The following is a 24170-nucleotide window of genomic DNA, read 5'->3' as shown; positions in this document are numbered from 1 at the left end:
CATTTGTTCTGTGAATACTCACAAAAGACAAATCATCCCTTTTACCCTCAACTGGAGGGTTAATTTCGTCCCTGCTTAAGACTATTTCATTGTCTCTGGGATTAAGGCGTAACAGTGACGATGACATTTTCATTTGTTTACGATCATGACAGAGTACACGGTTTGTCGCTTCCTTTTAAAACGGGCCGTCGATTCACATATTAGATTAACGATTTAATGGATAACTCGATGAATGACTCTATGTATGGTACGTGTCGGTGCGTAAATTGAACAAATTATAGAAGAATGCCTTTGGTGTTGGTAAATGGACACCCTATGCATGTGTGCACATAGTGGCAGCGTTGCAATAGGGTGTGACGGTTCTCAGTCAGAATAGAATCCCTTGTTCTAACTTCACGCGCATTACCAAGCGATTTCATTTTCTTATAAAAAAAAAAAAAAAATCGATGCTTTGAAGGTATAAAATAATCTTCAGTGCAAGACACTCGTTAACCATTTAGGAAGAAAAGTATCATTATGCCAATTTCTATAAAATGATAAAATGTAATTTTAAAACGATGATTTTAATATTTCGACGATTCCTTCCAAAGGTTTCGTCCGAACATCGTTGCTTGAAACGCTTCTAAACGGTCAAGCGGAGAAGACAAATTATTTTATGGGTGACGATATGAGCATCCCTGAATCGCAGAATGGCCCACTGGTCATAATTACGTTGGACGACAAGTGTGCGTGAGCGTGCGTGTGTATGCGTTAAGATCGTAGGAACACGATCACCATCTTAGTACAAGATCAGTGTCTCGTGAAAAGTCGAAGAGTTCGCGCATATACCACGGACATCATTCTGAATCGTTTCCTGTTCTCCGTATATCTCGCGGTTCGAGGGTGGTGGAACGTATATGCATGTTTTTATAACATGGTGGTCTTTGGCTGGATGTTTTGCATTTTTATCATAGGTGAGCAGTAAATTTCACGAAACACACGTATTTTTCCTTCCGAGTTGCGCTTCCACCTTTCTGTAAATCTATATACACGCGTCCATGTTGTTTGTAAAAACCGGTACGTAGATTTAGTTCGAAATAACTGAACAATCTCTTTCATTGGTTTTATTACGTAATCGGCTATTTGAAAACTGTTTGCGTTTAAGCATAATTCTCAAACTACAGTATTTATCTTCTGTTTGTTCTTTGACGATCGTTCATGCACAAATCGAAGAAACCATCGTCGAAACGTGAAAACGCACCTGAAAAAGATTAAATTTCCATCTTTCGCTGCCACTGACGTTGTTTTAATTGAAATCAACAATAATAGAGATCAAGCAACTGGCTGTGAAAAAACTTTGACACGCGTAACTCCGACAGTACATGGATTTTTCTATCAGTGGGCACATCGAGCACAATCGTACGTATTCACATATACACGGTGCTCAAAACTTATTTTGATTTATTATTCTGATTCTACATCCTCGGATCGATAAAGATTTGTTTAAAAAAGCGATCGCAGAACTGATCTTGAACATGATCTTCAACTTGAAATTCTTTTTTTAAATCGCGCAGTATTCGTCGGTATTCGTCTACGACCCATGGTTCCTCTGAGACTTTTGTTCCTCGTGATGAATACTACGCGTCGCAATAGAAAAAAGAATTCGACCTTGAAAATCATGCTCAAGTACAATTTTTCGGCCACCTTTTTAAACGGATCTCCACCGATCCGAAGGGATAGAATTATTTCTCAAAGCCATAACAAATAATTTTTGAACACCCTGTTGTTATCCTCGGGAAAATAGATCAAAATGACAGACAATTTCATGAGGTGCGTGCAATTCGTAATTTTTGTTTCGTACAATGCATGGTGACGGGCTAAAATTTTCATCCTGTAAATTGAATATAATTCAAAATTTAAAGCTTTGTTCAATTTTCGGGCAACTTGCTCAATCTCCTTGCTGGTTCCCCGATTAAATTTATTAAAATTAATTCACCGTCGAACTGATTGTTTCCACGTTTATTTTCGGTTCACTTCGAGGCAATGGGATTATTTGTTATTCGCGAACGCGGCCATGTGATAGCTACAGAAATGAGTTTACAATAACTACTGTAATTTTCGCGAAATTGTTTCTGCTCTGTTTATTTCATTTCCATACTGTTTCTGCCCTCCCGTTTTCGCTCTTTACTAATATTCTCTCTTTTTTTTATGAGAGCGGGGTGCGATTTTAATTAAAAAAATAAATAATCTGCCACGTTTGCCGGAAATCCAGCCCGTTTGAACAAGAAAGTGAATTGTACTCACGTTCGGTTACCTGATAGCCCGACGGCGTGCCGTTGCACGCAGCGCGAAAATTGCGCATACATAATGCATAGGAAATCTGCATTTAACTTTCCAACGTGCCGCGCGAAAACACGGTTGCGCCACTGCCTTTATAGAACCTACGAAGCAAATTTTATAACATCACCCTGCAGTTAGGGTTTGACAAAGTTGTTAAGGATTAATAAAAAGTGAAAATTGCAACTGAAGTTAATCATAAAAATATTTGTTTCGATATACTATAGTTGCTGCAATTTTTTATCGATCAACAGAAGCTTCACTTTCCAATAATTTAAGTAAACCAACAAAAATCTACTCAATATCGATCAAAATCAAATGACTTCTTGAAATGTGCTGTAAATTCATAATCAACTAATGTTCGTGGTAATGAACTTTTACACTTTTGAATGTAAAATCTACGTCTTTCTTCGCCCTTCCGATAAATACAATTTAAGTATTGCTGGTGTCTTCTTATTGTTGCAAATCCTCCAATCGTTAAGTACGAATTTGTTAAATTTATTATTACAGGTAGTCGGGCAGCAGCAAACAATGGCTTCAAAAGTTATCCTACAACGGTGAAGACCTTTGAAAATGACACGGTCCTGCTTCCCTGTTACGTCGAAGATCTTGGTAAGTCGCTTCGATATATTTTCCACCCTTAAGTGTCTTTCATTAAAGTCACAGAAGAATATTTGCCACGCGAAGACGATCACAAGTGCGATCGATTGTTTTATGTATTAACAAGCTGGAAAAATCGAGCGAATTAAAAACGGTCGAGGCGTGCACAAAAAGATTATGAAGAACTTAACTCTCCCGGAGCGACAGTTGCAAACAATTATCACCTGTTGCATCTCGTAAACCATAACAACGGTGTAACTTTAGATTCGTTAAATCACGACTGTCCTCTTTTCGTATGCAGAGGAGGGAAAACAAGAACCTTTCCTTCGTGATAAAATAAAATAATCAACGTAAATAAATGAATCTCTTATCAACCAATAATTTGATCAAATTCAATAGTGAGACTTACGAAAAGTATCTACATGTTATAATATTTATTCCTATTTATTTAATGGCAAATATAATTATCAACATGGCTGTTTTAATAATAGCGAACGCTCGGAAGATACTTTTAACAGGAAATAGATCGCGTGTTTAGACCTTCGTTTTAACCAATATGGTACTATATGGTACATTTACTATTAACTCGATCGAGAATCGAGGGTAAAGAGACGGTGCCGCAATTTCGGACAACGATCGATGTTAATTTCCCTAAGCAGGAACGCGTCCACTCGCGACACTCGTGTACGGGTATAGAACGCAAACAATTTACTGTACAATCGATCGACCTGTCATCGATGGTTTCGCTTAACGGGATTGCCTGTCAGACATTCACTTTACCCTGCCGCGAGTTAGACAGAAGGCCACGAACGTTAAAACGACCGTAAGATCGCCACGGATTAAGGACTTGTTTCGGATTATACGCCTCGCTCCTCCGGTTTCTAGCATAACTACGGGACCACCGTTGCCGAACTATGCCCTCGATATACTATCGAGCTAGGATTTATGGCAAATTGGGTCAGAGAAAAGGTATTTGGTTTGCCCGTTTGGTTACTTATCGGTTGAGAGTTCACCAAACTGCATAGAGTCGTGTCAGTATACGTTGTCCCTATTTTTAGACGATTGAATATCGTACAAACCGAGTTGCCAAGTAACTTTATAACTTCGTTATACGCGAACGCATATAGTAATAAATTTATCCAGAAAGTTAACAGAAAGTTTTTCATATTGAATTTAAGATAGATTGAACCGCTTTCGTGCATACAACAAACTCATATGCCTAGATAACGTACAGACGAGAGTGAGGTGGTGGAGGGATGGCATCCTTCTGGCTGACAGCGGTGAACCACGACACGAACCACCTGAAAGAGTTAAAATGTACTCAAACAGAAGCTTGGAGGTTTCTCACGTGAAACGGAACGATACCGGAGAATATGTATGCCAAGCGTCTCGACCAGCTCCCTGGGGACATGCCACGCAAGTACACGAGATTGAAGTAATGTGTGAGTAAATCCAGCAAAGATTTCTACTTCACAGACGCAAATCTATCGGTGATACGCCACAATTCGCTTCAAAGAATTGTTCCAAATTCTCTACAAAAGATCTCGTTCGATCTCAATGTTGAAAATTGTTTAACAACGTTCCTTCTCCTCTATCGCTAATTGGTTCGGTAGAATCAATAAGACGTACGGTGCCAATTAATCGAAATCGATAACTTAAGAGTTGAGAAGATTCAAAGAAAGCCGCGTGCGTTTCGTAGATAACTTAAACACAGATATCGATTCTGTCGCGTATCGTCGTTGGCGTGAAATTATGGATGACCCGAAAGTACATTCGAGCTCTACGTCGTTCTGCAAACAAATTCGGGAAAGTTTCCTCAGCCTCGGAATCCTCCACGGAGTTTTCCCAGCCATAAGGATTTCGGTTCCATTTCGCGGAATCCAACATGTAAAAATAGAAAGAACCCTACCAATTCGACTGCTCCGCGAATCGAATTTTCCAATTTTGTTTTTCTTTTTTTTATGTCCCATGAGATCGGAAACGCCCGTGCCTTGTCGTCCAACGATACACACGTTTACATGTACATTCGAACATGTTTCGATCGCTAGAACTCACTTGGGTATAATTAATATTATTGGATGTCCCGTTAGGAATGCCGATGGTATTGGAATACTACGGAGACTAATTCCAAGGAAATATACATATATTTTGTAGATGGTTTTCCTGAATATTTCGATTCTTTTAATAGTTTTCGATCGGAAGCCTTCAACGGTCGATGTTGCCACAAATGTTGAAATAAAAGTCATTTTTATGAAACAATTTGTAAGGCCACAGTTTCTAACCCTTTAGTTTATACATCGTGCTAAACTCTTGGCGAGAATTATAGTCTTAATCCAATAGAGACTTTATCCAATAAATGCTTTATTCCTAACCAAGCTTACATTAAATTGTGCGTTTTGAGCTTCGATTCTTGTAAAATTATACATATTATAGCGAATAACTAACGCTCATTTAAATACATACGTAGTTATGAATGAAATTATAAAACAAGGAGTGAGAGTAAATGTGAAAACACGAAAGCATAGAGAACGATGCTCGAGTCTAGAATATAAAATACAGAGAATGATGTGCGTCTTTGAACGTTGATCGGACTATATCGTTACTTGCAGATCCACCCAGCGTCCATCCGATACCAGAATCTGGCAAGCTGGAAGTGAATTTAGGAGAGGAAGTGGACATGGCCTGTGTGGCAAAGGGTGTTCCAGTTCCAATCATATCCTGGAGGAACAAGGTAAACAATATCTTTTCGAATCACAAAAATAGAAAACGAGATATCTTCCGATAGACACAATTGCCACGAATATTAAACATAAAAAATAATGAAAATATTTATCTATTGACAGGACGGGGAAATACCATTTTTATATGATAGATCACGTCTGCGATTCCACGCTGAAAGCCCCAGCGACGCTGGACGGTACACTTGCGTGGCAAATAACGACGTTGGTGAACCTGCCATGGCCACTATAGATCTATACATTAGATGTAGGTACCGCTTTATCAAATTCGAGTAATTTTCTTCGACCACGTCACAACAGTTTATAAATAGCATTCGATTATGATTGCGCGGATGTAACTCAAATTCGTGGCCCGCCTACGTTCGAGTTAATTGACTTTATGTACGCCTATATGCACAGAAGTAACGGCGTACACCATTCTGCATACGTTGTTAAACGGCCGTAATTATATTAGGAAATTGCATTCCTCTCTTTAGTATTCCAATCAAACGCCGGCACGATCTAATTGTAATCCCGCGATGCATGTATGCGTTAAATCGTTTATGCGCAGTAATCGTTCTACGTGACAATCATAATTGTAATCGAAAATCACAGTGCGTCGTTTCGTGCATATTTTGCTTCCAATAAAACGTACAGGTTACTTTGATAAACGTTCGACCTATAATTAAATGATTCATCGGGTTAAATGATTTGATAACTAGAAGCGACGATAACTAAAAGGGCCGCTGATGTAAGCACCGATGTCAGTGAACTGTTTCAGAAAAGCTAGTGTTTTGTATACGTACATTTCCTATTCCGAGAATTTGCTGGCAAGAATTATTATTAGATAGAGATGTTCAATGAACTTCTTGCGAAATATTTAATTCTTCAAACTATGTCTCTTTCGTACAATGTTCGATATCGTCCGAATATCAGAGAAAATACAATACGCCCGTTTTTGTTGATTTTGCGACTTTTATGTCGCTGAATGAAAAGATTAAAGCTGAGCTGGAAAGAACTATTCCAAAATAATTGAGATAATTGAAAAGAGCATAACCCGATAAATTGGGAGATATGTGTCTTTTGAAAAGAAATGTTTTATAAGGAACGAATTGTATTAGATCGATCGTTATGTTAGACTAACTTAATTAATATTAGTCTGCATAACTAATGATATTCGCATGCTTCGAATGTTTTCAAAAGAGCAACGAAAACACATATTTAATGCTAAAACCAAATATAAAGACGGTTTTAATATAGAATTGGTTGAGCATGTATCGAATAAGTTTATTTAATTTTAATTGACTAAAAGGGAGGAAATGTGACTTATATTTTCCATCTGTGGCGTTCGTTGATTAGAAAGTATAACAAAATTTTTTTATCTGTTTTAATGCATCTGATGTTACGATCGAAAACAACGCAGACAAACCCAGGATCGAGATGACGAAAACATGGATGCACGCACCCGCTGGGATAAGAGTGCAGCTACATTGCGGGGTGACTGCCTGGCCGGAGGCAACGGTGAGCAGTTTTGCGAGACTGCAAACGATATAATTACAACGCTAGTAATTAACAGCCCGTGCAACAATGGGTGTAGCTTGGAGTCAAGCCCGTTTTCACCTTGGCTGGGAATATCTTCGTTATCGGACGTTTAATTACTTCCCAGTTCCGCGCTTGCATTTGTTTTGACTAGATGCCATTGTTGATAAAGAAAAAAGAATCTGTATTCTTCGTCTAACTTTCATCTCGATGTCATCGCTTAACGAGTCTTTTCTCGATATGTAGAAAGAAATCTAGCGCGAGAAGTAATGGTTAGAAATATATAATTCGCACGACAAATACATAAACCTTCGACTGACTCTGCCTGTAGAGCAATTTCTTTGAACCTATCCCTTGAAGTTAATAACGCGTGACGAATCGATTGACGGGAAACGTGACTCGCGATACTTCTTCTTGCAAAGAAAAAAAAAAATAGCTACTACGGTTAAATTCTTTGCTGACGCGGCATTTCATCCACACTTGTCTCGAACGGAAAAGATCGCCGTGGTGCATTCTGGCAAACGATTTTCTCAGTTACATCATCATACTTTCGATAAATCTACTTGAACCGATGGAAAAAGTTTAATGACATTGATGATTTAACAAAAAGATATAACTTCTTTTTCTTTTTATGTCATCGGATCTATAAATCCGATCTACAGGTGGAATGGTATTTCAACAATAGAAGCGTGAAATATTCATCGAGGATAGTGAAGCACAACGCAGGCAGTGATCACAGTTTAGTGATAAGAAACGTTAGGACGACGGATTATGGTTTCTACCTCTGCAGAGCTTCTAATTCCTTGGGAATTACCGAGGCAGCGGTCGAATTATCGGGTGTCGCGAATCCGCCCGTCTTTAAAAAGACTTCGCACAGCCTCTCTAAGACCTCGTACAATTTCGTCTGGGAGGTTCACAGTTACAGTCCAATAGTTCAGTACGAATTCAGATTTCGTAAATACGTGGTAAGATTCAATGCTTTCAATACTGGTTAATTTATAATTAATATAGGTATATTTGATCTATCAGTTTGTATTCTATCATATCATTGTATTATTTGTACCGTCGTGAATTTTTCAATCTTTAGAACGGCGTTCCTGGTCAATGGTGTAAATTGTACATACCCAGCGGCAACGATGGAAACAGTTTCATACACACATACTCGTTCAAATTGACGGGATTGCAAGAAGCATCGCATTATGAGGCGCTTGTTTTATCGAAAAATCGTTATGGCTGGAGTAAGTCATCGGAAATAATACGATTCGCAACGGAAGGTGCTCGTAAGTACTGCAAATAATTTCTTTCTTGACATAAAAATGATTTCATTTCATTTACGTGATTTCATTAATCTGTATAATTTCTTTTTTCAGTGGACAAAGATAATTACATAACGAACGCGATACAAGAGGATAAAATCGCACCAGGTAACTTTATATTTCATGTTAGTTATTTAGAATAATTATAATTGAAGATACTATAAAAAATATCGTACGTAAAAAATCATTTCTTTCCGTAGCTGTACAACTTGCATCGATGTCCCAACATCCCCCTCTGGATACTGATAACGGCGAATCCTCTGTTACACAAGCAAAAGCAATGACAAATATAATAATGATATTTATATTATATGTTTTCAACATTAATTTTTCTAAGTTGTAAGATACTTGTATAAATTACTAACGTCGCATTAAATTAGGTTTTATTGATTAATGAAGTAGAAACAGAAGAAAGAAAGATTAGTTCTGTCCTATATTAGGATAAAATTTCACGAACATTAAGCTGTTTGAACTTTAAGATTGTAAATAGATTTAACTTACACGTTTAATGATAATCATACATATACATATGTTTTGACTACAGGGAAAATGTTTATTTGTGAAGAAGAGAAACTTTTTAAATAGATTATAAAACTATATGTAAAATAAATCATTAAAAATATAATTCGTTGTGATTTACTTTCGAAAAATATTAATCAAACAGTCTTGTAGTCAATCCTTTTCATATCATGACTACGTAATTGTAAATATATACAATATACGAAGTAGACATTATATGGGATATTGACTAAGGACGCAGACGAAACATTGGTCTATGTCCGTACCTTGCCTGTAATAATGGCATCGACTAAATACAGGAATCATATGACAACATTATCTAAATACAGGATAGACCCGCTATTATATGAGATTTCGTGCTTCACGTTCTAAAATACTGGTCTTGAAACAAAATCTGAGTGTTTCTATCAAACTAAAACTCTTGTAAAAGAATTGCTAAATATCTGTAATTAATACAAATTGAAATATTATATAAATTTTGTTCAACTTTATGTTTGGCTATTATAATAGAATTATTCTTATCAGCAACTGGCCTCTAATATAAAATAGTACCATAGAAGTGCAAATTTAATTTTACTTGATAAGAAATATAAAAATTATAAAAATAATTATTGTAATAAATCGTTGATGGCGTCAATTTACAATAAAGATTTTAAAATTATTAAATTTTATTTTATTATAAAGGAAACATCACTTTTCATAACATCGATAAAAATTGTCACCTTTCGACCTTAGGAAAAAGTCACCTTGTAATAGGTAAAAACATAGACGAGTTATGCTGGTAAATTGGCCCTGAACTAATAGATACAACTCTAAATTCCTAGATAAACTCCTAGGGTAAAAATTAAAAAAAAGCGAAGTACACGAGCTCAGTTTTGCTTCAACTCCTGTATCGTGATAATTAAAAAAAGGCAAAAGCCTACAAAAAAAGTATAAACTTGCACTTATTGACAATTTAATTTATAACATCTAAAATTTATTGTAGTACAATATAAAAATCATTTTTCATGTCGTCGGCAAAAATCATTAACATTTGATTAATTTTGTGTAAGGAGCTGCTGAAAATGGCTATGTCCCATCTCTTATTTGCTCATCTTGGAATAATAAATTGAAAATAATAAGAATACGTATTCTCAATTGAAATTTCTAGAAAATCAGTTCTTCAAAATATTCAAATACAAATATTATATTAAGTTTTCCTATTTAATTAAAAACTTAAAAATTAAGAAAGGATTAAAAAATATTTTATAAAACAACAGTAGAACGTATCGACTTAGACCAAGTTGAAGTAACAGACTTCCTTTCGAGAATTTAACAAATATAGATCTTTCTATAGGTATATACACGGTACATACGATTCTGCTATAATGTATTATCTTTATCGCTTTCGATGATTGAGTTCAATATATCTAATTTCTACCTTCGCTGTAACAAATCGCAGAGGGCATAAGAAACACTCTGATTTTTTTTAGGTCGGTATTTCAGAATCTGAGAGTTTCTGTTCTTATAATTAATCAATACGTATATCAATTCTGATTACTAATTATATCGAAAATAATTAACTGCCACTAGATTTAATTATCATTCCTACCATACCAATAACGATGATTTCATATTTTATTCTGAACCGATAATGTCGTATCTGACATGAAAATAGTAACCTGGGCTACGTAGTTCCCGGATCGCGGAACACAAATTTATATTGTATGTTAGGTCTATCTTATATCTTGTTTGTGGTAATAACTTTGTGATTTTGTTATCATTAATTGCACAAATTTCGCAAAAACAAAAGAAAGATGTCACTTCTTAAGTTTAACAGGAATTTATTTGCTATCCTTAAAGTCCAAAGATGTCATGTCCACAGTATGTTGCAAATATGTAATGATAATTCTGAAACTATTGTTGGAAAACATGTAAAAGTACAGGTTAGCTGTATCTTATAGTTTTTTAATATTTTGATATTTAATTGCGGATTCATTCATGTTCTTTCTTTGTATTGAATATTATAAATATTTTTTTATATAGTGTTGATTATTAATATCTCTTGTTATTTGTGATATTAACCTTTGAAACAATTTATTAAAAATAGGGTTGGGTTTATGCACTGAGAAAGATGAAAAATAGTATTTTTATTGATATTATGGATGGATCAACTCCTAATATGTTCCAACTTGTTGTATCAAAATCAAATAAACCAGACAAATTAAGTTTTGGAAGTAGTATTAAGGCAGAAGGAAAATTAGCCTTAAATCCAAATGGTAAAGTTGAACTACATACAGATAATATCGTTGTAATTGGTATATGTGATGTTATGGATGGATATCCTTTTGCTCCAAGAAAACTGTATCATGTGGATTATGTTAGACAGTTTCTTCATTTAAGACCAAGAATTAGAACATTTTCATCTTTATTAAGGATACGTGATATGACATCTGCAACTATTGAAAATTATTTGAGAAGTAAAGGTTATATTCATATACATACACCAATTTTAACTTCAAATGACTGTGAAGGAGCTGGTAAATTATTTTTAGTTAAGCCAGATTGTAAAGATCTATTAAAATCAATGAAAAGGGAAGGTATAGGGGAAGAAGAATCATTTTTTAATACTAAATCTTTTTTAACAGTATCAGGACAATTACATTTAGAAGCTGCTGCCAGGTGAATAGATTATAGGATTTTATGAATAATATTTAAGCAAAGAAAAATTATATACCTAAAGTATGCATAAACATTTTAGAGCATTTACAAAAGTATATACCTTTGGACCAGTATTCAGAGCTGAAAATTGTAAAGCAAGATTACATTTAGCTGAATTTTATATGTTAGAAACTGAATTAGCATTTATTAATAGTATTGATAATATAATGATTGAAGTTGAATCATTAATAAAATATGTGGTTAAAGATATACTCGTAAAATGTGCTTCAGATATACATGCAATAGGTGGTTGTGAGGTACAGTGGTTGGATAAAAAATTTGCATGTATAACGTATGATGAAGCAATTAATATTTTACAAAATAATACAAGTTGCTTAGAGATTCCTATTAAATACGGAGCAAACCTATCTAAAGAGCATGAATTGTTTCTAGTGAAACATAACGATAATATTCCCATATTTATTACAAATTGGCCAAAAGAAATGAAACCTTTTTATATGAAAGAATGTAAAGATAATTCTTCAAAGGTGAGTATAGTGAATTTAATAAATTTTGAATTTGATAAATATCTTTTCAAATAGTCATTGTAAAGGTATATATGATCCTTTTTTTTAAGGTTGATGCAATAGATCTTTTAGTACCTACTGTAGGGGAGTTAGTAGGAGGCAGTATACGTGAAGATGATTATGAAAAGTTAAAGTCAAAGTTACCCTTAATGTCTAATCTTTCTTGGTACTTAGAACTTCGAAAATATGGTAATGTTCCAACTGGGGGTTTTGGAATGGGGTTTGAAAGATTTTTACAATTTATTTTTAATATACCAAATATTAAGGATACAATCCCTTTCCCAAGGTGGCCCCATAATTGTAGCTTATAAATAGAAATCTCAAGACCTATTGTCTACATGGTTATCCCATAACAAAGTATATAAATATACATATAATTATTGTATGCAATTAAAGTATTTAAAAATAAATTTTCTTTTAGGGAAAACGTAAACAAACATTTATATGGAATAATCAGTGTAGAAAACTATTTTAGAAATTTATTAGTTTTTTATTATGCTCTCAACGTCAAATATTACAAAATTATTAGATTAAGTATAAGGAGAAAACAGTAACATCAAATCAGTTTTTTTTTCTAAAAATAAGATTTATTGAATACCGAAACAGATCTCAACTAAAGAGTAACTTTTTATTAATACTTGTTTATTTCTTCAAATATTTTTATAGTTAAAAATTTAAATTTCTAAAGTTCTTCAGCAATAGCGATTATCATAAGGGATATTTTAGACAGGTAAATTTAGTAGGATCATAAATAAGCAACCAAAGGACGTCAGACCCCGAATGATTAACAAGATTTTTTTTTTATACAACAAAATAATTCTTCTCTAGTAGTAACTGTTCTTCTTTACCCAATATCGTCGGGATTAATTTTATGTTGGTATTATGTACATTATAATCAACAATTTTATATCACACAATTTGTACACCTAACTAAATTGGGTAATCTTCCATCATTTCTACGGGACCTCGTTTTCGTGCTTTGTAAAATCAAATTGGGGATGATGCTTCTAGAAAACAATATATCGAATACCATTCAAATGTTTTTACAAAGTACAAACGGTATGAAATTCTCAGTTAGTCTTGTGCATATCAGTATTACATTCCTGACACTTCTCTGTCACGAAACACGATTGCACTCGATATTATTGGGAATGCTACTATATCATATCTCGCTTCTAGTTAGACTGTTTCGATTACATTAAATATGTACAGTTTTTGTTCTCTTTTCACCTTAATTAAAATTTAAAAACTAAATACACGCATACACTTATACAATCACACATTATAACACGTACTTTTAGCTTATACGACGTGATATTTGAAAATAGATGTGATTAATTCTTTTTACTACATTAGCAGTTCAAAGAAATGTTCAGATAAAAATTGTGCATATGAAATGCAAAAAATAGAAAAGTAAAATACAGAAAAATGAATAATACAATAAAAAAAGAAAGCAAAAAATTCTGTAATCACACTACATCACGTCGTACAAGCTGCACAAATATGATATACAATGCAACAAAACTTAATTTTAAGTAGTGCTAAACATGAATTCATTCTCACACTCCCATACATACATATTTCAAATACATTACATCTACTATTTACATAATTGAGCAGAGTCCTGATAACTCTTGCCCTCTTTCCACAGGAGGTAAATTTGAAAGTTTTCTACCTTGCAAAGTAGGTTTGATAGAAGCAGGCACCAAAGGTTCTATTATTTCTTCAGTAGGTGTCTCAACTATAGGTTTTTCTTTTTCCTTTGAATCTTCTGGCTCTTTATTGATACACAATGGTTTCGTAATATTGATTTTAATTCGAGATGGAGCCGCTGGCATCGCCGCAGGCGTAGAATCCAATTCTACATTCCCATCTATAGAACTCTTCACAGCTGCGTATGTTGTATCAACCGTTGCAGGTTCAGTTATTATACTTTCTTCAGGATCTATATGTAAAATTATCCCACAAATTTTTAAAAAATTTATTGTATTAAAGTATATATACAGGGTGGTTGGTAACTAGTGGTACAAGCGGAAAGGGAGTGATTTTACGCAAAGAAGTCGAAAATATAGAATAAAAATTTTTTTTAATTTTTTTTTTTAATTTTTCCATTGAGACAACGTCCTACAGTGAGATCCGTTATAACGTACCGCACGCGCACGAGCGAAAATTCAAAGTCGATTTTCTCGAAAACAAAGCCTCAGATGAAAAATTTTTATTCTATATTTTCGACTTCTTTTTTCGCGTAGAATCACCCCCTTTCCGCTTGTACCACCAGTTACCAACCACCCAGTATATAGCATACAATACGTACCTGGTTCCTGCTCAATAGGTTCTTCTTTAATTTCTATGTTAGTAAAATCGAAATGTTCCACTTCTAATTGTTCCTCAGGTTCGTCAATTGGTTCTTCTTTAATTTTAATATTTTCAAAGGATTTATCCACATTTTCTGTTTCTGGTATTTCTGTTTCGACTGAATCTTCTTTTTCTATACTTTCCATATCAACATCCTCCTTATTACTACATTCTAATTCTTGTTCTTCCATTTTTTCATTTTGTTCAATATCTGCATTATCTTCAATTATAGTTTCCTCCTCTTTAGTCTCCATTTCAGTAGATTCTTCCGGTACCTTATCTTCTATTATTTCATCCGACGGTTCTACTGTTTCAAATTCAGTTTTTAATGCTTCCATACTTAATTCATCAGTCTTATTTTCTTCAGCGAATGTTTCATCTGAGCTCTCCTTTTTTTCATCCTCCATTTCCTCTATTGTTTCTTCAAGCGCAGATTTTTCCAAAGCTCTCTAATGGCGTAAAGAAAGCAATATATTAATAAATTAATATACAATATATACAATACAATAAAATATATAATGATACAAATATACAATGGTAAGAACTATAAACGTGCAACAAAATTTTATGTAAATGAACATTTCTTATTACCTTACTTCCTAACATATATATGTGAATTAGAAATTACTTTAAATTAATCATCCAAATTATTTATGTCATAAGATGATGTATGTATTCAATAAAATTTGAATCTTACTAAATAATAAATGTAATCATGACTTTCATTCTTATTTATGCACAAAATGTTAAAAATCAATTCATGACAAAAAGAAATTATATGTTATATACATTTTTATAAAAGGAATCTATAAAATTAAAAAGTTAAATGAAATAAAATATATATTGCAGAGTGTACATTACATCTTTCATTGCCTAATTACTTCCACTATATCTATAAGTGCGGAAACTTTCTGCAAGTGCAATATGAAAATATGGATTATAAAGAAGCACATACCACGAGACTCTTTTCCTATTTTTTGCAAGAATGCAACAAATGAAGAATTCATTAATATATTTATATCGATATTATATTCCGATTGACTGATCGGAAATATGATAAAATGTTAACAGAAAATATAGGAAGATATAAGATAAAACCAACCTTGTAATCATCAAGACACAATGGATGATAATTCTTTCCTTCAAAGTTAATTGCTGGTCTTAGATGCCACTCCTCCTTTTCTTCATTATAAAACTGTTCAAATGCATCATGACATACTTGACATCTAGAATCCTCATCAGTTCCAGTGGGAACACTAGGCTGTGAGGCTTCTTGAGGAGAATCCTCGGCCGTAATACCTTCCGTATCAGCCGTCTGTTTTTCCGTTTCAAACCAACTTTGTACTAAACAATGTAAATAAGATATTAGGTCTCCCATTACAAAATAGATTATAAATAATAAAAAAAAAAAGTGTTTACCTCTATCTTCTAAATCTTCAATTTCTTCAAACTGTATCCAATCACTAACATCATAATACCAAGGTCGTGAATGAGCCTTCCTTGCAGAATCTCTTTCTCGTCTGTTTTGCCTAAAGTGCCAATCTAAATGATGACTATACCGAGTTGCTAATTCTGGTGCAAATCTGGCACCACAAGAACTACACTGCATGCCACTGTACAATGCTGCCGCAATAGCCGGTTGCTTACTAAAATAAGGAATATTTCCAATTCAAAATTAATGCAAAATACAATAATTAATTTAAAATAGTGTTTTATTAAAATTATACTTACACTTTAAGTGTTTCTGGTTTATCAAATGAAACCGGAATAATTTCTGGTTCCTTCTTTTCTTCCTCTTCTTGTTTCTTTTGTTCAGAAAGATTCGATACAATACCAGTCTCTACTAATCTCTGAAACAGTTCATTCATATTCAGCGGTAATGATAATGGTGGAGCAGTTGTAGGTGGATTTTCAGCTGGTTCAGCTTGATAAGATAATCCAGACGATGGTGCCATTGCAGATGGTAAAGCTGAAGATAACACGTCTAATTGCAAATCTGAAACAAAGCAAATTTTCGCTACAAGTCTAATGCAATATTACACAGAAAAATATACTATATTTCAGTCCACATACTATTTTACATATTACATGATGTGTTGTTACAAATATAATATTTACCCGGTTTAGGAGTAGATCTAAGATCCGAACCATCTTGTGACGTTGATTCATGTTCAACAGCAGAGAACTGCGTTGGTGTAGAAGCTGCATCCACTTTCGGCTTTTGTGTCAATAGAGGCGGGGTAGGTGGTGCTTCGATAGGTTCTTCACCTTTCATACCTGCTATCTTAACATATCCTGGTCGGACACCTCTAGGCAGTACCGAAAATCTTATAAAATGCTTTTTATCCCTAACAATAATTGGTTTAGGCAGTCCACCAAATTCCACTTTAAATGGCCGCCCATTTAAAAGAACTGTTTGTAACGAGTCTATAAATTCAAGTGTATGAGGTTTCCCTTCAATTTCAAATCTGTAAATATTTAAATTTGTATTATAATTTATACATCTTTAGTCTAAAGTTTGTAATAATATGAACACAACTAACATTTGAGGTTTTGCATCTAAAAATACAGGAACCATATTTCGGGCATTAATAATAAGATTAATTTTGGCAACTACTAAGTCTGTTCTCTTTACAGTACCAATCTTAACAAGGGGTGGAGGTCCTTCCAATTTTACGCTAACCTTTTTACCACCAAGATCTACTGTTATTGGCATACCACCGAAATAACACTCATACCACCTATCATCAATGTATAACTCTCTCGTTGGTGCACCTAATTTAATTCTGAAAACATAAACAGGTCGATAACATCTTACATTATATATAAATCTGTTAGTCGAGTGCACGACATTAGGATACATACCTATGAACTTCACCTTCATAAATAAATTCTTTGTAATTATCATTAAATGCACAGGTTATAGTGATTTTATCATCAATTAAAATCCGCCGTATACCATCTTGAAATCCGATTTCTCTTGGATCATCCCAATTCATAAAAACTACTCCAGTTTGACCGTAGTACCTGATTTCACGTGGTATATGCTGTATGTCTATATCTATAGATTTCATAGTATCTCTTGCAATTTCATCTAATAATTTTGAGTCTGGTGGCGGTAATTCACGACTATGAGGATTTGGATTCTTTATCATCGTTGTAGTATAATTTTGATCGCCATCTTCGATATCATACTTCGAAGACGAACTTGGCGATACGTTTCTTGAAGCATTCAATGATGACATATTTGTATTTGATATAAGACTTGTCATTGGTCCATTGTTTATCATCATTCCAGGTCCGTTCATTCCCGGTAATGATATAGGTGGATTAGGCATGCCCATTGGCCCAATTGGACCATTAGGTAATAAATTTGACATGAGCGGACCATTAGGTCCCATAGGTCCCATCATTCCAGGTCCTAATCGTGGATTTGGACCAATAGAATGATTGAAGCCACCGTGATATTGATAGTCGGGTCGCATTGGTCCGAAGTGTCTTGGATTTTGCCATGGACCAACTGGTCTAAAATCTGAATTAAAATGTCCTTGCGGTCCACCGTAAGGAGGTCCCGGCGGATGAGCCCATGGTCCTGGTTGTTGCCATGGTTGATTTTGCCACCTAGGGCCGTTTGGATTTCTTGCAATAGGATGATCTTTGTTTCTCATCATTTCCTTATCACCAGAAGGACTAAATGTAGAAGTACGCTCACCTGGACCCGCTATATCCAAATTTACACCCTTTTCCCATACAATAGAACCTACTTCTTTTTCCTTTCGTTGTGCAGCTCTTAATTTCCGATCTTCGCTCATATGTAAAACTTCTTGAATGAGAGTATTGTATTGAGTTTTAGTAATGGATCCTTGATTCAATTGTTCTGCAGCTTGTTTCATTATTATTTCTATATTTCTGTCTTCATTCTTTTCAGGTTTATCATTTTCTCGACCTCTTCGACCTGATCTGTTATCTTGATCTTCGTTCGATAATGTTCTTCTTCTTTCTTTAGGATCATCCGGAAGTTTGTTGTAAAGCCTCAGTCTACCCAATCTATCTCTGTTACGATCTCTAGCATCACGCTTATCATCAGTATTATTAGCTTGCTTTTCTCTGTCATTCTTTGATGGTGTCTTTAGTTTTGCCCACCCATCTTTGCCATCTTCACCAGATATTACAGGTGGGGGCGGTGTAGGTGGTCGTCCAGCTTTGGGATGAGTTAATGTTCGCAGATCAACGTCTTCATTTCCAAATAATCTATAAAATTAGAAGAGTTACATTAACTGTGCACTATATATTTTGTATAGCCAAGGAAGAAAGAAATAAAAATACATACGCATCGAACTTTTCAGCTTTTGTTTTCTTTACTAATGTAGATTCCATGTGTTCTGTAGTTTGTCTTTTATTACTATTAACTGCTGGTGGTAATACACGCAAATCTAAGTCCTCTTCTGAAAAAGATTTCGAAGCAAAGTGAAATAACTCGTATATTATGCAAGAATTATATGCGTATTTAATTTTACCAACATATAGGATCATTGCATCCTCTTTTGCATGCTAGTTTTATATCTTGAGAAATAAAAAATGTTTGTTCGAAACAGAGAAATAAAGAATATATTATTCATGAATAAAATATATTTTAATGTTTCGCCTTTGAAGATTTAAAGTAATATTACAGCTGAAATTGTTCTGACGCAAATCTTTAGAGCTAGGGACATCGTTATAACCACATATCATAAAAAATTAACTCACCATTAAATAATGCAAAGTATATGATGCATGTGTGTTTATAAATAATTTATATTTATGTTGAAAAACGTAAAATATTAACTCACTCTTTTCTAATACAGAAGCGGCTGCACCTGGAAGAGGTAGTGTCGCTCTCAAGTCTTCATCTTTGCTGGATGATTCCAAAGTTGGTTCCACAGCAGTTTGAACGTTTCCAGCATTTGCTGGAGAGCGCTCGGGACTAAGACTGCCATCCTTATTACGTCTTACGTAATTTCTTTGTCTAGCATTCGGTCTGATTTCTTTAAATGTAGGTGGATGAGGAGGAGAGACTATCAATGAACCAGATTGCTCCTCCTCAGTAACACCACTAGAATTGCTTAGACTTAAATTGGATTTTGCATCATTACGCCTAGGAATTCTATATGGAGGGCTTGGACTGCGTTTTCTCGATTTTGTATTCTTTTTTCGATTTTTAGAGTTTTGGAAGGATTGGGGAGAGGTACGCGAGGATGGTGAACTGTCTCCACTATCTTTTTCACGAGATTTGGACCTAACAGGACTGGCATCTCTGTCGACTTTCGGTATTTTACACGGAGATGTTTGAGGTTGTTTAGATCGCGATTTGTTACCTAGTTTTCTATGCGAGGATTTTGAGGAAGCAGACTTGTCGATTGCCGAAGATGAAGAAGTTCGAGAATTCGAACTCTTCGAGTCTTTCGACTTGGAATCGTTATTTCCACCTCCTCTATTACTCGCAGATAAAGAACTATTACTACCCACAGATAAACTTTGAGAACCTTTGGAATTATTACTGTTTAGGTTACCACTACTATTACTAGACAATCGAGGGTCTTTCTTTTGACTTGTTCGATGCGACACAGCATCTTTATTTGCGTTACCACTGAAATTTTTATTGTTATTATTATTGTTGAGGTTCGTATTAGCATTATTGTTATTACTAGCGTTTAACGTCGCAGTATCGGAGCCGGCAAGATTTGTCGGAGACTTGTTGATAGTGCTAGTCACAGCCTGTTTCGAAAGTAACTGCTGTTTTAATTGATCTGAAAGTACAGTGTTTGTATGTGCCGCTAACTGCGCTTGGCCTTCACCCCGCGAATCCTTCTGAGTTGGTGTACTTATTCGCTGACGAGGATCCACGCTTGAAACTGGTACATCTTGAGCCGAGGTAGTTTTTAGTCTTGGATCACGAGATACCGGTTTAGCTGATGCTACTGCTATACTACTAGCTGGTGCAATTCGTGGGCCATTGTTCGTTCCTGCATTTTTCAGAAGTGAAGCGGCTGCTGCTGGAAACTTCAAATAGGAAAACTACTGTTAAAAAATAATACATAACGCAATAATTTTGCTTCATAGCATTTTGTGGCACAATGATGAAAATGTATAATTTAAATAACTACCTGTTTTGCTACTTGCTTTGATGCTTGACTTGGCACAGTGGTTGCAACAGGTTTCCCTTGCGTGACAGTTTCTGTGCTTGGCGTAATATGTGTTGTAACTGCAACCTATTCAAAGAAAAAATAATAAAGTTTGGTTAAAATTAAAAAATGCAGTTAAAAAAAGATTATTTTTTAACTCACCAGTTCAGCTTTTAAATTTCCAGCTTGTTTATCAAGTTGCCGCTGTTGTTGTTCTAAATTAGCTTTAGCTTGAAGTAATTCTAATTCAATCTTTTTTTTCTGTAGTTCTATCAGTTCTCGCTGTTTCTTTAATAATTGCTCTCGCATTGCTGCTTCCGTTGGTGTTACAGGATCACCTGGTGGAAGCTTAACAGGTGCTACAATTGGTTGTGAGACAATAGATGTTGCTGATTGTTGGGGCTAGAAATAAAATTGTATGAATTACATTTCAAGTATGAAAATATATTATCTAATCACATATTCGTTATTTATATATATATTTCAAGCAAATAAGTTTATTAAACTAACCATTGAAAAAAAACGAGGATTAACATGGATAGATCCAGAAGAAACACTAGTAGGAGAGGCAGTGATTGGCCAAGCAGGATCAATACTTTGCACTCGTACATCCAAAGAAAATAATTTCTTTGCTGGAAATACATCATTCCATGTTTGCCTCAATTTCCACATGCTGGCTCTTGTATTTTCATCCACCTAATTATTTATACAAATAATACTGAGTTTTATGTTTCTCCTGTCTTTAGAAAATTTTAAGCTTTACAGTATAGATACACAAAGTACAATGACCTGATATTGACTAAATGATTATCTTATAGATCTATGGAATGTAAGTCTTACAATTGCAATACACTTGTTTTTTTTTTTCAAATATAAATATAGTATAAGACCAAGCAAATTACTTTAAAATAAAACAAGACTATACATATTTTAAACAAAAAAAATAGAAATGATTAATATATATTTTTAGATAATATGCATTTTTCAAATAGTAGTTAGTAAACATACCTTTTCAAACACTCCACAAAAAGTATTTACAATATTTTGAGTGAAGAGATTTAAATATGCTCCATTAACATTCTTCACAATCGAATCAATCAAGTAAAGGACAGGTAATTTGATATCACTTCTCACCTAAAAGGACATAATATAATGTATATGTATCTAAATTTATATCAATAAACTTAAGCTATTATTTCACACCATAATGTATACACAAAGGTGACATAAATACAATTGAAAAACAAAGAAGAAAAGGTGATTATACAAATTTCATTTATCTTTATTTGTTTTATTTACTTTTGTTATATTTTAAATAAACAACGGTATGAAATACAGCTTTGCTAGTTTTAACACTTATAATGTATAATTCATAAATATTTAAAAAAAATGAGACATGTAAATTTCCAAAACACCAATCTCTTATAGATAGTAAAAAAATAATATTAAATAAGCATGTAACAATGTAAACATAATATATTTTATAATGTACAAAACAACTTATATACTATTTGAACTAATATATTACAAGAGATAAATAACCTTTTGTAGATGATTCTCAACAGCTTGTACAATTGCTGGTGCATGTTCTATGTTATCTTCAGCCAACATAGTAAGCATATTAATTAATGGTTTACTGTTAATAGTCAAATCAGACAGCGATGAGATATACTCATCCGCTATTTCCTTAGACTTTGTTGATGTCATGATGTTGTGTTGCCAGTTGATAAATGCAACAAATCTTGGTCAAATTGACAGTGGTAATTATACTGCGAAATACAAAGAAACAGGTATTAGGAACAACAACATATTTTTTAATATATGAAGGCAATAACATAAACACATAACTCTTATTGATCTTTTATTAAAATAACATATTTAGTGACAAGAATTTATTAATTCTTTATTATGCAACTTTAATAATTGTTTTAAAATATTCATAATGTGCAATATATCATACAAAAGTTTGCTAAATTTAAAAAATATTTTATAAAAAGAACTAAATATAAAAACTACAAAATTATAGAAACATTAATATATCCATACATTGAATAGTTACAAATTCACATGTACGCATTCTACAACTTTGGAAAGTAATAACAAATTATTAACATTATAATTCAATGGACAGTTAAATAATTATTGTTTGTTACATATTTGTGAGATTACAATAAAATTGGAAAATTTTAATATACAAAAAAATATGGAATATTCTAATCAAAATTATTTGTTATATAAATAAGAATGTAGTGCACAACAAAATCTTTATTTGATATTAATTCTTGACTTTTTATGGTTAGACCACTCCATTTTTACTGAATTGCGATATATATAAGACAGAAAAATTGGACATGTATACAATGTCTTAAAATTCAGCTTGTATTAAACAAATTAATATAATCAATCTTAAAGCATTAACCTGAACAAGAATTAATACGTTATGATCTCTATTTATGTAATATTATCTGAAATCTTTTTACAAAAGATTGATAGACGTCATATACACATATCGATTTTTTCACTGTTTTAGCAATTATGCACTTTCCAAAAGTTTTTTTTAACACTACTATTGCAATATCCATGCACGTTCTAGAAGATCAGCACAAATACCTAAGTGTACACGAATAACTAACACGCATCTGGATTTCCTTAACGCCTGACTCGAGCAAGCTTGAACGACATTGATACTATAACTTCACGATCTATAATGAGTTTTACCGAGAACACTATAAGCGACACTGGTTAACATTTACCTTTTTAACGCATTTCGAAAAAACAGAAATATTCCGAAACACGATTATTTTGACTTTTCGCGATAATCACGCGGACACTACTGCTACGCCAAACGGGATATCCACGTAAAATGGCTACCATTCCTTTGTACCTTCTAACGGGATTACAAATATATAACGCTCATCGTGATTGGATAAATTTCTTACTCTGTCGGTTGAATTTCTGTAAAGAACCAATCACATATTCCGTTGCAAAATACAACCAGTTTGCTTAGTATACTAGAAGTTCACAATTTTCCGCACGTGTCGCTAGTGTGCAAAATGGAAGCATATAGATGCGTTTTCATTGAGACGATTCTTATGAGTAATTTATATTGAGACAAAACGACAAAATGAAATTACGAAGTCTATTGAAATTTATTTAATGAATTATTAGAAATACTTTAAATGTTTTCTAGAATTTAACTGTTAATTATTTAATTGTAATAGATAAGTAAAATAATTTTTTTATTTCATAAATATATTATCTATAACATTATTACCTATGATATTGCAAATAGCTATTATTAATTATTATTTTTAATTTTACAATTATTTAAATATTATCTATACAATTGTAACATACAAAAAAACGAAATGGAGTAAAATTATTTAAGAATAATATAAGAAATGATAGGGAATTTTGAAG

The 24170-nt window shown here is 33.5% G+C and overlaps 3 protein-coding genes across 6 annotated transcripts; 2 read left to right on the top strand and 1 right to left on the bottom strand.

Moving 5' to 3' along the window:
* The first annotated feature begins 780 nt into the window (after positions 1-780).
* On the top strand, positions 781-9498 carry LOC126868368 (limbic system-associated membrane protein-like). The gene is made up of 10 exons (XM_050623713.1): positions 781-953; positions 2827-2928; positions 4140-4358; positions 5526-5647; positions 5760-5901; positions 7057-7154; positions 7835-8137; positions 8260-8452; positions 8543-8596; positions 8689-9498. Exons 1-10 carry the CDS (start codon positions 914-916, stop codon positions 8829-8831), a joined length of 1416 nt encoding a protein of 471 aa, XP_050479670.1. The 5' UTR covers positions 781-913; the 3' UTR covers positions 8832-9498.
* Positions 9499-10149: 651 nt separating this feature from the next.
* LOC126868369 (probable asparagine--tRNA ligase, mitochondrial) lies at positions 10150-12673 on the top strand. Its single transcript, XM_050623715.1, has 4 exons — positions 10150-10932; positions 11097-11668; positions 11748-12195; positions 12285-12673. The coding sequence occupies exons 1-4, from the start codon at positions 10804-10806 to the stop codon at positions 12543-12545; spliced, it is 1410 nt and encodes a 469-aa protein (XP_050479672.1). The 5' UTR covers positions 10150-10803; the 3' UTR covers positions 12546-12673.
* Positions 12674-13013: 340 nt separating this feature from the next.
* LOC126868364 (uncharacterized) lies at positions 13014-23650 on the bottom strand. 4 transcript variants are annotated; one of them, XM_050623698.1, is made up of 17 exons: positions 23504-23650; positions 22293-22519; positions 21759-21884; positions 21261-21446; positions 20913-21152; positions 20733-20837; positions 19419-20628; positions 18920-19034; positions 17455-18840; positions 17133-17375; positions 16708-17057; positions 16321-16585; positions 16009-16235; positions 15692-15933; positions 15545-15559; positions 14549-15038; positions 13014-14179 (listed from the first exon to the last, which is right to left on the bottom strand). In XM_050623698.1, exons 2-17 carry the CDS (start codon positions 22455-22457, stop codon positions 13839-13841), a joined length of 5706 nt encoding a protein of 1901 aa, XP_050479655.1. In that variant the 5' UTR covers positions 22458-22519; positions 23504-23650; the 3' UTR covers positions 13014-13838. The 4 variants fall into 4 exon arrangements, with proteins under 4 accessions (XP_050479655.1, XP_050479654.1, XP_050479657.1 ...); XM_050623697.1 differs by having other exon boundaries at positions 23361-23624; XM_050623700.1 differs by lacking the exon at positions 23504-23650 and adding an exon at positions 23170-23354.
* Positions 23651-24170: the final 520 nt, after the last annotated feature.

The sequence above is a fragment of the Bombus huntii genome, chromosome 8 (assembly GCF_024542735.1).
Source record: "Bombus huntii isolate Logan2020A chromosome 8, iyBomHunt1.1, whole genome shotgun sequence".
Classification (NCBI taxonomy): Eukaryota; Metazoa; Arthropoda; class Insecta; order Hymenoptera; family Apidae; genus Bombus; species Bombus huntii.
Note: the sequence above shows the minus strand (reverse complement) of the source record. Positions and strands in the feature narration are given on the sequence as shown.

Bases quoted from the DNA above. Each gene is read 5' to 3' on its own strand.
- LOC126868368 (XM_050623713.1), top strand. From the start codon at position 914: ATGGTGGTCTTTGGCTGGATGTTTTGCATTTTTATCATAG. The intron at 7,155-7,834 runs GTGAGCAGTTTT...TCCGATCTACAG, and splicing joins CTGCCTGGCCGGAGGCAACG to GTGGAATGGTATTTCAACAA. The intron at 8,138-8,259 runs GTAAGATTCAAT...TTCAATCTTTAG, and splicing joins TCAGATTTCGTAAATACGTG to AACGGCGTTCCTGGTCAATG.
- LOC126868369 (XM_050623715.1), top strand. From the start codon at position 10,804: ATGTCACTTCTTAAGTTTAACAGGAATTTATTTGCTATCCTTAAAGTC. The intron at 10,933-11,096 runs GTTAGCTGTATC...TATTAAAAATAG, and splicing joins GAAAACATGTAAAAGTACAG to GGTTGGGTTTATGCACTGAG. The intron at 12,196-12,284 runs GTGAGTATAGTG...CTTTTTTTTAAG, and splicing joins GTAAAGATAATTCTTCAAAG to GTTGATGCAATAGATCTTTT.
- LOC126868364 (XM_050623698.1), bottom strand. From the start codon at position 22,457: ATGACATCAACAAAGTCTAAGGAAATAGCGGATGAGTATATCTCATCG. The intron at 16,586-16,707 runs GTAAATATTATA...GCTTTGTTTCAG, and splicing joins TAGATCTACTCCTAAACCGG to ATTTGCAATTAGACGTGTTA. The intron at 14,180-14,548 runs GTACGTATTGTA...TTTTACATATAG, and splicing joins ACCTATTGAGCAGGAACCAG to ATCCTGAAGAAAGTATAATA.